At 50.5% G+C, this 14,218-nt stretch overlaps 2 protein-coding genes across 4 annotated transcripts; one reads left to right on the top strand and one right to left on the bottom strand.

Annotated features, from left to right (window-relative positions):
- Nucleotides 1-1,430: 1,430 nt before the first annotated feature.
- Nucleotides 1,431-4,552, bottom strand: BANF1 (BAF nuclear assembly factor 1). Its single transcript, XM_067544456.1, has 2 exons — nt 4,415-4,552; nt 1,431-2,170 (listed from the first exon to the last, which is right to left on the bottom strand). Exons 1-2 carry the CDS (start codon nt 4,538-4,540, stop codon nt 2,024-2,026), a joined length of 273 nt encoding a protein of 90 aa, XP_067400557.1. The 5' UTR covers nt 4,541-4,552; the 3' UTR covers nt 1,431-2,023.
- Nucleotides 4,553-7,923: 3,371 nt separating this feature from the next.
- Nucleotides 7,924-13,903, top strand: EIF1AD (eukaryotic translation initiation factor 1A domain containing). Of its 3 annotated transcripts, XM_067544065.1 has the most exons (7): nt 7,924-8,054; nt 9,039-9,142; nt 9,794-9,964; nt 10,525-10,633; nt 10,892-11,000; nt 12,504-12,557; nt 13,115-13,903. In XM_067544065.1, the coding sequence occupies exons 3-7, from the start codon at nt 9,878-9,880 to the stop codon at nt 13,287-13,289; spliced, it is 534 nt and encodes a 177-aa protein (XP_067400166.1). In that variant the 5' UTR covers nt 7,924-8,054; nt 9,039-9,142; nt 9,794-9,877; the 3' UTR covers nt 13,290-13,903. The 3 variants fall into 3 exon arrangements, with proteins under 3 accessions (XP_067400166.1, XP_067400168.1, XP_067400167.1); XM_067544067.1 differs by lacking the exon at nt 12,504-12,557; XM_067544066.1 differs by lacking the exon at nt 9,039-9,142 and having other exon boundaries at nt 7,954-8,054.
- Nucleotides 13,904-14,218: the final 315 nt, after the last annotated feature.

The raw sequence follows: 14,218 nt of genomic DNA, 5'->3' as shown, positions 1-14,218 counted from the left end.
GCCCAGTTCTTTTAAACCTTTCTCCTCAGGTTTTCTCAACCTTTTCTCATTTTTGTTGCCCTCCTCTGAACTCTCTACAGTCTGTCCACATCTTTCCTAAGGTGTGACACCCACAATTAAACACCATATTCCTGCTGAGGCCTCATCTATGCCAAGCAGAGCAGACAGTTATCTCCCCTCTCTTACATACAACTCCTGCTAACACCCCAGAATGTGAGATTTTTTTTGCAGCTGCATCACATTGTTGATTTATGTCCAATCCATAATCCACTCTAATCCCTGGATGCTTTTCAGTAGTACAACCAGCTAGCCAGCTCTTCCCCATTGTTCATTTGATTTTTCCTTCCTAAGCACAGTACTTTGCACTTGTTTTTAACTGAATCTTGTCTTGTTGATTTCAGACAAATGGTCAAGGTATTTTTGAATTCTAATCCTGTTCCCTACTAGCTGCCTGAATTCCCTTAGGTACCAGGGCCCTCCCTCGCCCCTTGAGGATTGAACAACTGCAGGGTAGAAGTGATGAGGTTGGCCAGTGCATCTGCCAATTTCTTCAACACATGGGGGTGGCTCTCAACCTCCAAGACATTACCTGGACAGAAAAACCTTATCACAGGGAATCTGTCCACACCTGGAATGTGCATTCCCAGTGTAATATTCAACCACAGGGAGATAGACAGCTCCAAGCAGGCTTAAATGATAATGGTATGTGAGCCCTTTCAGTACTACTTCATTTCTACCATTGTTACCACCAGATACAGTGTGGCAAGTTACTGGTCCACACACCCCTGGCCACAAAAAGGGACAAGACTTCTGTGATAGGGTGTATAAACCTAATTGTCACAGCCACTAAGAGAAGGGGCAGAATAGCTATCTCCTCAGCTCCAGCTACTTGGGTGACCAGCAACATTTGGATAAGAGGCTGCATCCCAGGCAGAAGGCACAGCTGTCAGAGAGGCAGAGGACTACTTTGTGTCAGCAGCAAATAGTCAGGAAGTTGCCCAACATGCCGGTCCAGACACTCCAAGGACTGGGGTGACGTTGGGGGAACCTGCCAGCTGAAACAGGTATCCCTTCTCTTGCACCCCACAAGCTAGAGGAAGACCTGACTCCTTAGGGTCCTGCTACCAGGTATACATAAGGATTTAAGGATAGTTGGAGCTGAACTGAAAGGCTAGAAACACAATGTCTTAAAGGGCCAGCCCTTTAACAAGCCCAGGGAAATGAGAGAGACAGAATTCCTTCGCAGGCTTAGACTAGATTTTCAACACCCACCCCCAGCAGCATGTTCTCCAGCCAAGATCTAAGCCCCCAAGAGGCTATGCCCTATCTTCATAGTGCTATGCCCTTCTGCAGCCAACACCCCATCCACATCTGCTCCACCACCTCCTAGATCCCCTAGGAAACAAGTTAAAGCAATGAGAGCCCTGGAATATTAACACAGCTGATTTTTATTGTTTTTAAAAAACTTTACAATGATGTTTTCTTCCACTGTTACTTTTCCAAAGAAAGCCAAGTGGCATAAAACGATCTGGAGGGTCCACAAACAACTGCTCCAGAAATAAGCCAGAAAGATTAAAATCACAACTTTTTTTTTAAACTAACAGTGAGCAAGACTCAAGTCAATGAGAGTTTGAATTAAGACAATGGAAGAGCTCCCCTTTACAAGCATGCAGGTTATTAAGGCTTTAGGAGTTAGCTGGTCTGAAACAGTGAGGAATCTTGTATCTATAAAAGCCAAACACAGATCTAATAAAAAGGTATAGAGTAGAACATTACCCTCCCTTTCTCCAGAAGAAATCTGATTAGTTACATTAATAGCAGGTTCTAGGGACAATTCTTTTCCTTCTGGCTAGAAATCAGAGCCAAGTAAATAGATATTCTAAATGCCACAGGGTTTTCATAAATTACCAATTTCATTCTGCCTTCTGGTACAAAGTGGAAGGGTTGGGAAGATTTTTTCCCCCCTGCTAACTATGAAAGCCCTAATAGTGACTGCTAGTGTGGAGGCAGCAAGGGCCAACATTCACAAGAAGGCGTCACACCACTCCCGCAGACAGCCAGCACAGTCTCTGGATTGCTTGGCGTTGGCTCCACATGTGTCTTTCAGCCACTCCCGGAAGAGTTCTTCATCTTTCCTCAGAACCAGGAATTGCCCAAGTACCACATATGCCTGAGAACAGAAAGGAAATGATATCAAAACTGATAGTTAAGATACTTGCAAAGCCCACTGCTAAATGGAGGTGGGGATAGGACAGTCCCAGGCTGTCTACTGATTGGTCTCTAGAAGGCATGTGATAGCTGAACGGTTTTTACACCATCTCATAAAGCAATCTCGATACTAACATAACTAGCAGCTGAGCTCCTCACAGATCAATGGGCTTTAGCCTTGCAGGGAAGTGAGTGCTGGGAGCAACATCCCTGTTTTACAGATGGAGAACTGAGGCATAGGGTGGGTTAAGGCCATGTCTACACTTAAGGTTAGACAACACAGCTATAATGGCAAGCAAAGTCTCCCAGTATAGACAGCGTAATGGCAGAACAGTCCAGTTGCCAGCCTAGCTGTCAGCAAAAAAGTCACATCCCACACTCACATAGCTATGCCAATGAAGCTTAAGTTCATAGAGGAAAGTCTGTGGTTCAGGTGGAGTTGAACGCAGGTCTGAGTCCCAGGCCATTGCACTATCCTTCCTACCTACAAGAGTGCATTTTGCTGTCCATTGTGAACATCTCGAGCAGGTGTTCTCAACCGGTGGTACGCGTACCACCGGTGGTACTCGGAGGATGGGTTGGTGGCACACGAGACGTACCCTGCCGCCGCCGCCGAATCCCCCCCCCCCCCCGCCGCCGCAACCCCCCCTCCGCAACACCCCCCGCCGGCTGCACCGCTGCGAATCCCCCCACAGCCGAATACGCGTACCCTACTGCCGCCGATCCCCCTCCCCCCCGCCAAAGACGCATAGCCTACCGCCGTCTTCCCCCCTGCTGCCGCCGAAATCCCTCCCTCCACAATCCCTGCCGCCGCCGAAATCCCTTCCTCCGCAAACCCTGCTGCTGAAAAGCAACCCGGCCGGCTCCGCATGTCCCGATGTTAGAAACCCTTCCGCCGAAATGTGGGTAACGGCAGCCAGGATTCAGCGGAGGGCACTGCTCTCCGCATTCCAACCCTGCCGATGCCACTGTTCTCCCCTTTATTTACTCGGGTACCACTCGGGACAGGACCATTGGTACTTGACCTGACCCGACTGGTACTCGGGAAAAAAAGGTTGAGAGCCGCTGATCTAGAGCCATTATTCAGGGTGACCTCTAGTGGACAATATAGTAAGATAGAAATAAAAGTCTTGCATTCACCCAAACCACAGTGGCTGGGATCTCTGAATTCTCTACAACTCAGGATGACAGTGTGCGAAAGAATTTCCTTCCACACACAAGGGATTCCAAACCACAGGGCAGCTGGATTTTTTAAAACAAGGGATCTGGAGAATTTATGGCTTGGAGCTTTTGTATTTATGCCCATTAAGAGACATGACATAGTTCAGGTGAAAGCGGAATCAAGGGTGTTAGAATCTCTGTAGAGGTAAGAAGAATTAGGCCATGGCCAGGATAGCTTTTCCAACCCAGTCTAAGCAACTCTGAGTGCCTGGGCAATCTTGTAAGAGTGGGATAGTGATCTTTTAAGGAAGATACTGGTTAAGGTAAATTGTCACTTGTCCTGCTCCTAACCTTGTTACAAGAGGAATTATAGCAGGTCTTGCCCAATGTGGTTTTGGGCCCTACCTCAGTTTCCCCTTCTCTCGTTCATCAGATTTCACACAACAGGTGTTTTCTCACTAATCCTTTTCTTTTCAGGAGTCTGGTTTAATTCATGTAGAGTTCAAACCACAGATCCCAGCCTTTCTAGTTGGCTCACACCCTCCATGCAGAGGTTCTAATCTCCCCCAGGCCCATCTAGGACCTTTGGAGGACTCAGCCTAGGGCTCATCCTTGGCTGTTCTTCCTGCTCTTTAATGGAACGCTCACTCTGACATCTGCTCTCCCTGAATTCAGGCAGCCTTCCTACCTCCTCCCAACAAGCTTGGTTCTAAGTCCCATGTTCCCACAGCATGTAACTACCCATTCTCTCCACTAGAGAAGGTGGGCTACATCTAGAAGAGCCATAATCCCCTTAAACAGCTAGCTAGCTCAGTTTGTGACAAGAGCATCCAAGGGAGAAAGTGCCCTGTGATGGCACCTGATCTAAGAGGAACTTTTGCCCCTTGGAGTCATGCAAGGTGCTCCAAAATCGCTGGTGGATAAGTTTCAAGCCCCAGTTTCCCCACACTGTTTCCCCCAAGCCACTAACCCAGTCAGAGCTGAGCTTTCTGAACTCCACCCTCTAAAGATACACAGAGCTGCACAAAAAAAAGTCTCCGAAGACCTTGTCAAAGCCTTTGTCTTCCAGCTTCTTTCCAAGAACATCCCCAATCCCAGCTAGAGTTCCCACAGGTTTTTCTCCCATGGGCTCAGCCACGAAGTCCCGGTGCTTCTGGGAAGTGGACGACATACTGGATGGTGCTAGATCTGAAAGGAGAGAAAGTCAGAGGTCAGCATCCACTGTAATAAGAGGCAACATGTGCCACAGAGCCCTGAATCCTGCTGTACCAGAGATCAATGTTAGCTGCACCTGCACACAGTCAGGATTTGAGGAACTGAGTGTGTGAGAAAGATATTTTGGTCCAAAATGCAAGATCTTACCCACTCTAAGTTTTAAGTGAGGACAGTAACAAGTGCAGGTACTTACTATTTACAAGACCCTACTAATCATAGTAAGATACCAGTAATTCTGTTGTGGTCAGATGCTTACAAAAGTCCTTTTTAGTTGTGATCTCATATTCTAACAGATCTTCCACAAAGCACAGAGACTGCAATTCAGATTCATTAACAGCCATCCGCCAAACCTCTGAGAACACTCTCAGGTCTGTACAGGCACACAGATCACTTTCAGAAAAGCTATAAACTGCATGGCTAGTGCCCAACGCTATATATAGAAGAGATGTATATACCTGTTCTATATATAGATATCCTCTGTCACATAGGCCAGTCTGAATGTAACAGTGGGAAGTTATTGGGCTCAACACCGTGGTAACTAGGTAACATTGTATGGCTAATGTTATGCAGGAGGTCAGAATAGACCTAATGGTCTCTTCTAACCTTTAAAAAAAAATTTAAGGAAGATTGGAATATGGGCCAAGAATTATCTGTGTACAGAATCTGCACAAAAGGGCCTTTGATCACTATTGAAATAGAAAATTATTATTAATTAGTTGTAGGAATCTTAACTCCCTTATCATAGCTCTCAGCTGCAATTATGAGATTGGATGAAGTATTTCAATTTTCTCTCTTAATGCCCAACTTCAGCTTTTAGTTTCTTAGTGTAGTTGTAGAGATTGTCAGTTACTTAAAATAAACAAGCCCTCAAATTACAGGTGGGGGAGGGGGGAATCTGTTTTCTGAAGTGTGGGAGTTTTATATTTTTGGGAAGAATCCAATAAAAGTAGCTTCCAAGATACTTGACAGCTAGTGTCAAATTTTATCCACAATTCTTAAGTTAATATTTGAATATACACCCACAGTGTTAGCTCACTGAATTGTCTGCATACAAGACAACTGCAATCTAATGAGAACAACAGAAGCCACTGGCAATGGAATCATCTCACGAGAGGCCAGGAGCAGAACAAATGGTGCTAACATATAGTTAAGGCAGGAATAAAAGCTGACAGAGCTTCTGGTACATGGTGAACAAAAGGAGACAAAGATACAAAAATGGTTATTTGTATTTAAAACTGCCTTCCCCTTTACATTTTCTGACCACAGGAGAGAGAATTCACAGATCAAGCATTAATTAACTTCGTAGTCCTGTAAAACTCAAGCCTATCACACAGCTGATCTGACAGGAGGAGACAATGGTAGCCCTGGACTTTAAATGGAGTAGAGGTTTTTCTTGAAGCATGTTTCCTAGTCAGCTTCCTTATCCACACCTCATAGGCAGAGAGAAGACCCGTGGACATACTATAGAAGCTAGTTAGAAGCTGTGACCCTCCGCTTTAAGGATGGGAAGGGAGACTGATGTCCCAGGAGCAACATCCTGCACCCAGGAGTCTCAGCCCCCTTTTCCTGCTTCCCCCACAACCTCCCAGTACTTCTGACCCCCTTCCACAACAATTCTTGCCCAAAGCAACAAAGCCTATCCAACGTCTGAGTGCCTCCAGTCCTGTCCCCATGCATTTGTCCCATCCTCCTCAGCCCCAACTATCTCCAAATACCAGCAAGCCCCTTGCTCAGCCTCCACACACACCCCTCCAGAAAGACACCTTTTCTCCAGCCACCCTCCCCCCTTTTAAGAGATCCTGCCCTTGGCAGATGCACCCTCACCTACATATACCCTCACCCCTCCTTCACCAGAAAGGCAGACACCCCGCCCTCCCTTCTCCAGACACACTCAGCCCCACCTCCCTCCCCCCAGACCCACTCCTCAGAAGATCCTCCCTCCAACCATTCAGCAACACCTTCCACCACCCCCTTCCATCCCAATCCGGCCTATAGACACTTTCAGCCCCAACAGATACCACCCTTCACTACAGACACCCCTGACCTTCCGGCCCATCATAACCTAAACCCTCTCTCAACACCAGAGACCCCGTTCCAAACTCACCACACCTGCCCAACATCCTGAGTGCTGCCCTCTACAGAAACCCCCTTAATTTCAGACACCTGCACTCTACCCCTCCTTTTCCCACAATGTAGCCCAGTGGGTAGAACACTGAACTAGACTCAAGAAACTTGGGTTCTATTCCCAGCTCAGCCACTGACCTTGAGCAGGTCACTTCAACTCTGTACCTCAGTTTCCCCATCTGTAAAATGGGATAATGCTGACCCTCCTTTATAAATCACTTGAGATTTACAAATGGTATGAGCTAAGGATCATCATCATCACCACCACCACCACTAACTTAAACCTCCCCCAGACACCAACAGCCCAACCCTCACACAGAACTCCTGGCCCCAGCCCCTTCCTCTATGGATAAGGCCCATCCAGCCCTCCCAGGCACCGTCAGCCCCACCCATCTTTCCAGAGACCCACCTGCCCCAAACACTCCAGCCCCTCGCTCCAGGCTCCCTCCGCCTCTCTTAGAGACACCGCCCATCTACCCCATCTCCCTCCTCAGCTCCCCTCCCTAAGCTCCCCTCCCCTCCGCCCCACCAGGCTCCCCTACCCAGACACCACCCTACCCTCAGCGGCCTCCGCCCGGTGCCACAACAACTCACCGGCTCCGACCGCTACTACTGCTGCTGCCGCCGCCCCGCGCCACAGCTCCCGCCCAACCGGCTACCCACTGCGCCTGCGCAAACCGCACTTCCTCTTCCGGGTCACGCCGGGAAGGCGCTCTATAACGCCCTACACAGCCCTCCCAAGGGTGCTCCGCACGCATTTTTAACCATAGAGTACAACGTGCTTCTAGGATGCATCTGTTCTGCTCTATGATTCCCAACAGCCCTGGCGTCCTCCCAGGAACGCTCCAGCCACATTTGAACCATCGAGTTCGGAACCTACACTCTAGCCAGCTGAAAATTCGATGGTTACCAATTACCAACTCAGCCTCCCGCCGGCAGTAACCAATGGGCGGGCGGGGCACAGCCTCTACCTCTGCCTGTTCTCGTGGGTGGCCCGTAGCAACCCCTCCATCCCATAATAACGCCCCTCGCGATACCCCAGCCCGCAGGGCGGCCGAGCCCATGGCAGAGGCTGAGTCCGCGCCCGCGAGCCCAGGCTGGGGCAGTGGGAGGGACCAAGGCCCAGCGAGAGTGAAAGGGGGCGGTGACCGGAAGTGGGGCGGGAGGCGAGCGGGGCACCCGGAAGTGGGGCGGGGAAGGGTTTGGGGGAGGCTCCGCGGGAGAAGCAGGAAGCGGTTGTCGTCGGCCGGAGTCTCTTCGTCTGCGCTCGTGGGTCGCGCTGTTCCGTATCCGAATCCGGATCCGAATCCTTCCTTCCTGCCTGCCTTCCATGTGGAGACGAACAGGTGGGGACAGGAGGGTCCAGCGGAGGGAGACGCAGGGACACCCCGACCCTCCCCAGTCCTGCCTGTGCGGGGGGCAGCGGCAGTTTTAGCCCCTGGGTATCAGGACAACAGGAGCCCCCCCCCGGGGTGTTCGGGGCAATGGTCCCCGCACCAAGGTCCCGTCCAGCCCCTGCCCCTGCCCCGGGACATGGAGGCGATCCGGGCGCGGGAGATGGAGAATCGAAGGGGACGAATCTGTGCGATGGGGGTGGGGGGCAGGACTCCTGGGTTCCATCCCAGCTCGGGGTGTGGGGGGGTCCTAATGCTTAGAGCAGGGCTGGGAATGACTCTCAGCGCGGGCTGATAATGCAGGCATTAGCCCCGTCTTTGTAGATGAGGAAACTGAGGCACAGCGGTGACTAATTCACTGGACCCCACTCCTCTGACTAATCACAAGGAAGCCATAACAGGGTTATGGCACGAAGTGACTGGATCAACCTCGTCTCTGTTTCTGTGGTCTTTGCTTCATTCTGGGGCCTTTGCTTCATTCTCTGATGTGGATGATTTTGTCTGGGAAGCTGATTTAACCTTAAAGAATTAACTTCCCTCATGCAATCATCCACAGACTTGCTGGCCATCTTTCCAGGCAGCATAGCCCAGTGGGATGGTGCACTTAGTTAGTACTCAAGATGCCTGGGTTCTAGTCCCTGCCATGCCCTTTCTTTGCTTCACTTTCCCCTCCCACTGTTTGCCTGTGTTGTCCCTTCCCCTCCCCTCTCTGTGTCTCAGTTCCCTATGGATGATCCTGACCTCTTTGTGGTGCAGCACTTTGCGATTCATGGCTAAAACATTTTCAGTAGAATTATTACTATGGGGAACAATGTGTGGATCCTGGCTGGGAATTTTCCCACAGAGCAGAGGTATCTTGGAGCTGCCTCCTTCCCCGAGTGAGGGAGTCTCAGCCTATTTCCATGAGCCACAGAGTTGTCTTTGTTCCTTTTCCAGTGTGTCAAGGGCTGGTGGATGCCTCAGGGACTGAATTCAGCACTGGATGCTCAGCTATCAGAGACGGACAGCCTTTCTTTATTCCCCAAAAAACTACTTTGCAGGTAGTGGTGCTGCTTGCTGTTGGCTTCTTGGGAGAGTAGACAGTCTCTACCCCCTCCTGGGGGATGGTACCTCTAGTAACTTTTTCTGATAACTTAAGAACAACAGAACATTCTTGATAGGTTGGCGGTGTGGTTTAGTGGCTAAGGCATTAGCCTCAGACCCAAGGCTGCCTGGGTTCTGTTCTCCTCCTCTATTCCAATGACCCTTCTCAGTGTGCCTCATTTTTTGTTCCTGCCCTTTGTCTATTTAGAATGTGAGCTCTTCAGGGCAGGGACTGTCTTTCACTGTGTGTCTATGCAGTGCCTAACACAGTGGGGCCCCCATCTCAGTTAGGGAGCTGGCAGGGTTTCTGTACCCCCATGGTACGGTGTGCTGCACAGACCCTGATGCCATCACGCTAGGCAGTGTACAGACAGTTCATGAGAGACAATGCCTTCCCTAAAGACATTGCACTGTATGTAGACAAAGGATGTATGGGGGAGGAGAGGCAAAGATCTCAAGTCAGCAGCAGAACTGGGAATAGAGCCCACATGTCCTGATTCAGTCCAGTTTCCTTCTCACGGGAGGATTCTTTGCCTTTAGAAGCTTATTTGATCTTGGGAAGACACAACAAGACTCTTCTCCCTCTACTGTTCCTTCTCTCCTTATAGCCTTCCAGAACACGTGTGCCTTCCTGTCATTCAGCATATCACCTGCCCTGCAGGGATCCTCTCTCCAAGGGCTAACACACCAAGATGTCCCAAGCAACCAAACGGAAGCATGTGGTGAAGGAGGTGTTGGAGGACTATGTGGTGCCATCTCCTCAACAGCAGATTGTCCGGGTGAGAGAGGGAGCAGCCCTGCTTAGCTGGGCTCCATTGGAAGCCTGGGGTTTTTCACTTTCCTCTCAGTGTGGGGTGCGGGTTGCCAGTGGGGAGCATCTGGGCATGTATCATCTCAGCAATTCCCTGCCATCACATCGCATGAGCACCATGCTTCAGTGAAAGGCAAGAAAAAACCCGGAATACATCTGTCCAGTTGTGCATTGGGGAAGAAGATCCTTTCCTGCAGGCAACTGCAATCCAATCTCATGCATCAGGGCTTCAGCCAGTCCTTGCCTTGCTGCAAAGCTGCGAGTGTTATGGGCAAGGCAGAGCACGTGGAGTGTGCTCCATCTAAAAGCCCTATATGAGTAGTAGATTTCAAGGCCAAGAAGGGGCCAACCTGATCATCTAGTCTGACCCTCAGCCATTCCTGATCCAGCCCAGGTCTGGTGGTTGAGCTAGAGCATCACTTTGAGACAGGCTCCAATTTGTAGGCGCTAAGTGCTGGAGAATCCACTCCCTCGGGAAGCAACTTCTGAGGTTAATCCCCCTCCCTGTCAACTTGTTCCTTCCTCCAGGTCTTGGGGACCCCGGGAAACAACCTCCATGAGGTGGAAACAGCCGAGGGGACCAGATTCTTAGTGAGCATGCCCACAAAATTCCGCAAGAACATCTGGATCAAACGAGGTGAGTAGTATAGTGCACCTGGGTTCATGGCACCTGTAGAAGGGAAAGGCCCCATATCCCACCTCCCCTGGATGCAGATTGGAGTCATTACCCCAAGAAAGGAAGAAGCTCTTGTGTCCCATTCCCTGCCCCCGAGTCCACCAGTCCCCCAACTGTGGGGCTAGATGAGAGTGGGCAACCCCTAGAGGGGAAAGGTGCTGTCTCCCATTCCCCATCTAAACCAGCCCTCCACCCCACTCTGTTCTTTTACCATTGCAGGTGACTTTCTGCTCGTGGACCCCATCGAAGAGGGCGAGAAGGTGAAGGCTGAGATCAACTTTGTGTTGTACAAAGACCATGTGCGGTACCTAAAGAAAGAGGGGCTCTGGTAGGTTTGTGTTGAGCTGTGAGCTCACAGACTCCCTGCTCTTGTTCCCCTGTCACCAAGATGCTGGAGAAGACAGTTAATGGGCATTTGCCCAGGCCCAAGAATCATTCCTCAGGTTGAGGTTTCCCCAGCTGGTCCCGTCTCCTCTTTACATACCACTCCCTGCCCGAACCTTGCTGCTTCCCCCAGCAGTGCCCATCTGTCACTTGCCCTGCTGGGATTTTGGCCATGGGATTTCCCCTCACAGCCTCCTGCCCCGTAGGGAAGTATTAGCCCCCTTTTACAGATGGGGAAACTGAGGCACAAGGTACACAGCGTGACTTGCCCAAAGGCAGTGGCAGAGCTAGGAACTGAACCCTGCTCTGTCCCATGCTGGGCCAGTGCCCCCAGGCCACCCTCTTGGAGAATCCACTACAGACCTGGCTAAGTTGTTCCAAGGACTAAATTCCCTCACTGCTCAATTTGGGCTTCAGTTCTCAGCCTATGACTGAGATGGTCTGATTTCCACCACTCACGAGTGAGAGGAATAGAAGCAGAGTAGTTAGCTTAGGGGGTTCGCTCCCTAGGTGTTGTGTGCAGATGGGGGTGGTAGTTCTCTAGCAAGGGGACCATTGCTTTGTCTGCAGGGAGCAGATGCTGTTTATAATCAGTTTGGTGCTGATGTGATTACTGTTGGAATCCTGGGGCCTTAGTTCAAAGAGAACATTGACAGGTAACAGAAGAGCTACAAGAATAAAAGGAATGGAAAACGTGCCTTATGATGAAAGACTCCACAGAGCTTAACCTTAGCTTAAGGGATGACCTTATCTCAGTCTACATGTACCTGCATGGGGAACAGAAACTTGATAATGGGTTCTATAGTCTAGCAGACACACATCTAACAGGAGCCCATGGCTGGAAATTGAAGTTAGACACATTCAGATTTGAAAGCAGAAGGTTCATTGGAACAACAGATCAAGAGCTGTGGTGGATTCTCCACTGCTGGCAGTTCTTAAATCCAGCTCTGATGTTTGGCAACATTTGATCTAGTTTGAAAAGGAATTAATTCAGGGCAGTCCTATGGCCTGTTATACAGGAGTCAGATTAGATGATCCCAGTGAGTGCCCTCTTCTGGCCCCCCCGATTTATGAATCCTTATCAGTGGGGAGGCAGGGACAGAGTAGAAGTAGTTTCCCTTGGAGTTTCTCACTGAAAAGCTTTTGAAAGCTTGTTAGCTAAAAATAAATCTGTTTCTAGTTAATTGAAAAGCCAGGAAAACTTTGTCAGATGAAGTTTTTCCATGAGTTTGAGTTTCGATGAAAAATAGTTGGGGGGCTGGGTCAGTTGGGAAAACAAGTATGTGCTAGGCCTTGCTCCTGGCCCCTCCTGCACAGGAGGCTCGCTGTCTGCTGAAGCAGTCTCATACCCTGGGATTGGATTGGAGGTGAAAGGCCCAGTCTCCCCTTCGCTGAGCCATCGTCTCACAGCCAGGGCTGCACTCATCTCATGCCTTGTTCCCTGTAGGCCTGAGGCCTTCTCCTCTGACCCTGCAGAAAGTCAGCCCAGCACTGAGATCAGGTGAGTGAGGAAGGGTGGGGACAGCTGCTAAACTGTCCAGGAATAAATTAGACTGGAAATTATGTTTCTACCCATCAGTAGAGGGAGGTTCTGGAATAGCCTTCTGCTGAGGGGTGGGGGCACACAACCCACTCAGGTTGCAGGGGGAGCTGGATAAGTGTCTGATGGATTCTACAATGGGCTGGCTGCAAGAGCAGGGATGGGGCTCCACTGTCAGTGGTTCTCAAGCTGTGGCCCATGGGCCACTTGTGGCCAAATCAGCACACAGCTGCTGCTCCTGTGACATCCTGAGGGCCATACAGGTAGTGTATATATATATATATATATATATATAGTGTGGATGTGGCCCACCTAACACAGAGCTGCATAGGCAGCCCCCAGTGGTAAATAGGTTGAGAACCACTGCTCCAGCAGGTCCCTTCCACTCCTAGGTAACTCAGTCTCCATTCTTAGGCTAGTGCCCTAATCATTGGGGCAGCTGCCTCAAGGAGGAAGCCCCATGATGGCGAGGGCCACAGGCCTGGAACTGACAGCCCCCCCCACCCCCCTTTCTGCAGCAGGGACCGGAAACAAACAGTTGCACGCTCCTCTGGGGAAGAGGAGGATTCAGAGGACGACAGTGACCTGTTTGTGAACACAAACAGACTGCGCTGTGGCTGCACAGAGAGCACGGATGACAGCGAGGAGGAGGAGGAATCAGTGACCAGTGACCAGGATGAGGAAGAAAAGTAACAACCCAGGGCAGGAAATGGATTCTTTGAGCCTCCTAAACACCTGATGTGTGAGGAGCACAACACTACAGGAAGGAGGCTCTGTCTTCTGGGGCCTGAACTCACATCCACCAACCTGGTGAATGCTCCAGCTGGCTTGGAACTGCCTCTCAGGGCTGGTCCCTGCTGGGGACACATTTCTTTCCTCCATCACCTCAGCCCTGTGAGCTGTGAGTTGCTCCAGCAGCCAGCTCACTGGAAAGTGCTGGACCTGTTGTGCCCCCTTGGTGGTTATTTCACTCTTAACCCAACCACCCCAGGGGGAGAGCGGCACTGCTCCTCAGGGCAAAGGGGTTCTAGGTAGCAGCACTGCTTGAAGCTGTATAGAGGGGGTGGGGAGGAGTAAAGTTAGAGCAGGGGGGAGGCCTCATCCAAGATGGACCAGCCCAGTTTCATCCTCCCTTATTAGCCCTTTTAATGGGTGAGTGGACTGTGCCTTCTGCTGCACTGCAGGCTCCTAGGGCAGAGCACTGGGCGCTGTCTGTACCCAACAGCAGTGCTTTGTAAAATGATGTCTCCCTCTTTGCCTTATTCAATAAAGACTTTCCCACAGGCAGCCAGGTGGGTTGATTTGAAGCTTTACAAGACAAGGAGCAGCGTGTTCCCACAGCAGCTCTGGGTGTAGCACACTGATCTACGCCAGCTACCAGCCCATGGCTGCTCCTCCAGCTCTCTCCTAAGGCAGCACATGGATGGGCCATGCCTTCCCCTCCCCTCCACAGTGCCAGTGAGCTGTGCTGCAATCATCCTGTTCAACAAAGCAAGATGCTCTGCAGACATAGTTCAAGGCCACCTTGGGGCTAGGAAGTTGGAGTGTGGTAGCACCTCAATCGTGGGGCAGGGCTCTGTTGTACTAGGTGCTGTACAGAGCAAGAACCAGGCCCTGCCCCC

This window comes from Emydura macquarii, unplaced genomic scaffold (assembly GCF_026122565.2).
Source record: "Emydura macquarii macquarii isolate MOO-44397 ecotype Brisbane River unplaced genomic scaffold, CSIRO-AGI_Emac_v2 contig_968, whole genome shotgun sequence".
Taxonomy (NCBI): domain Eukaryota; kingdom Metazoa; phylum Chordata; order Testudines; family Chelidae; genus Emydura; species Emydura macquarii.
This window is presented reverse-complemented; position numbering and strand designations above follow the sequence as displayed.

What these genes read in the sequence shown, in the direction of transcription:
- EIF1AD (XM_067544065.1), top strand. Translation starts at nt 9,878, where the DNA reads ATGTCCCAAGCAACCAAACGGAAGCATGTGGTGAAGGAGGTGTTGGAG. An exon ending in CTCAACAGCAGATTGTCCGG is followed by an intron (nt 9,965 to 10,524) that starts GTGAGAGAGGGA and finishes TCCTTCCTCCAG; the next exon opens with GTCTTGGGGACCCCGGGAAA. An exon ending in CTAAAGAAAGAGGGGCTCTG is followed by an intron (nt 11,001 to 12,503) that starts GTAGGTTTGTGT and finishes TGTTCCCTGTAG; the next exon opens with GCCTGAGGCCTTCTCCTCTG.
- BANF1 (XM_067544456.1), bottom strand. Translation starts at nt 4,540, where the DNA reads ATGTCGTCCACTTCCCAGAAGCACCGGGACTTCGTGGCTGAGCCCATG. An exon ending in AAGACAAAGGCTTTGACAAG is followed by an intron (nt 2,171 to 4,414) that starts GTCTTCGGAGAC and finishes TTCTGTTCTCAG; the next exon opens with GCATATGTGGTACTTGGGCA.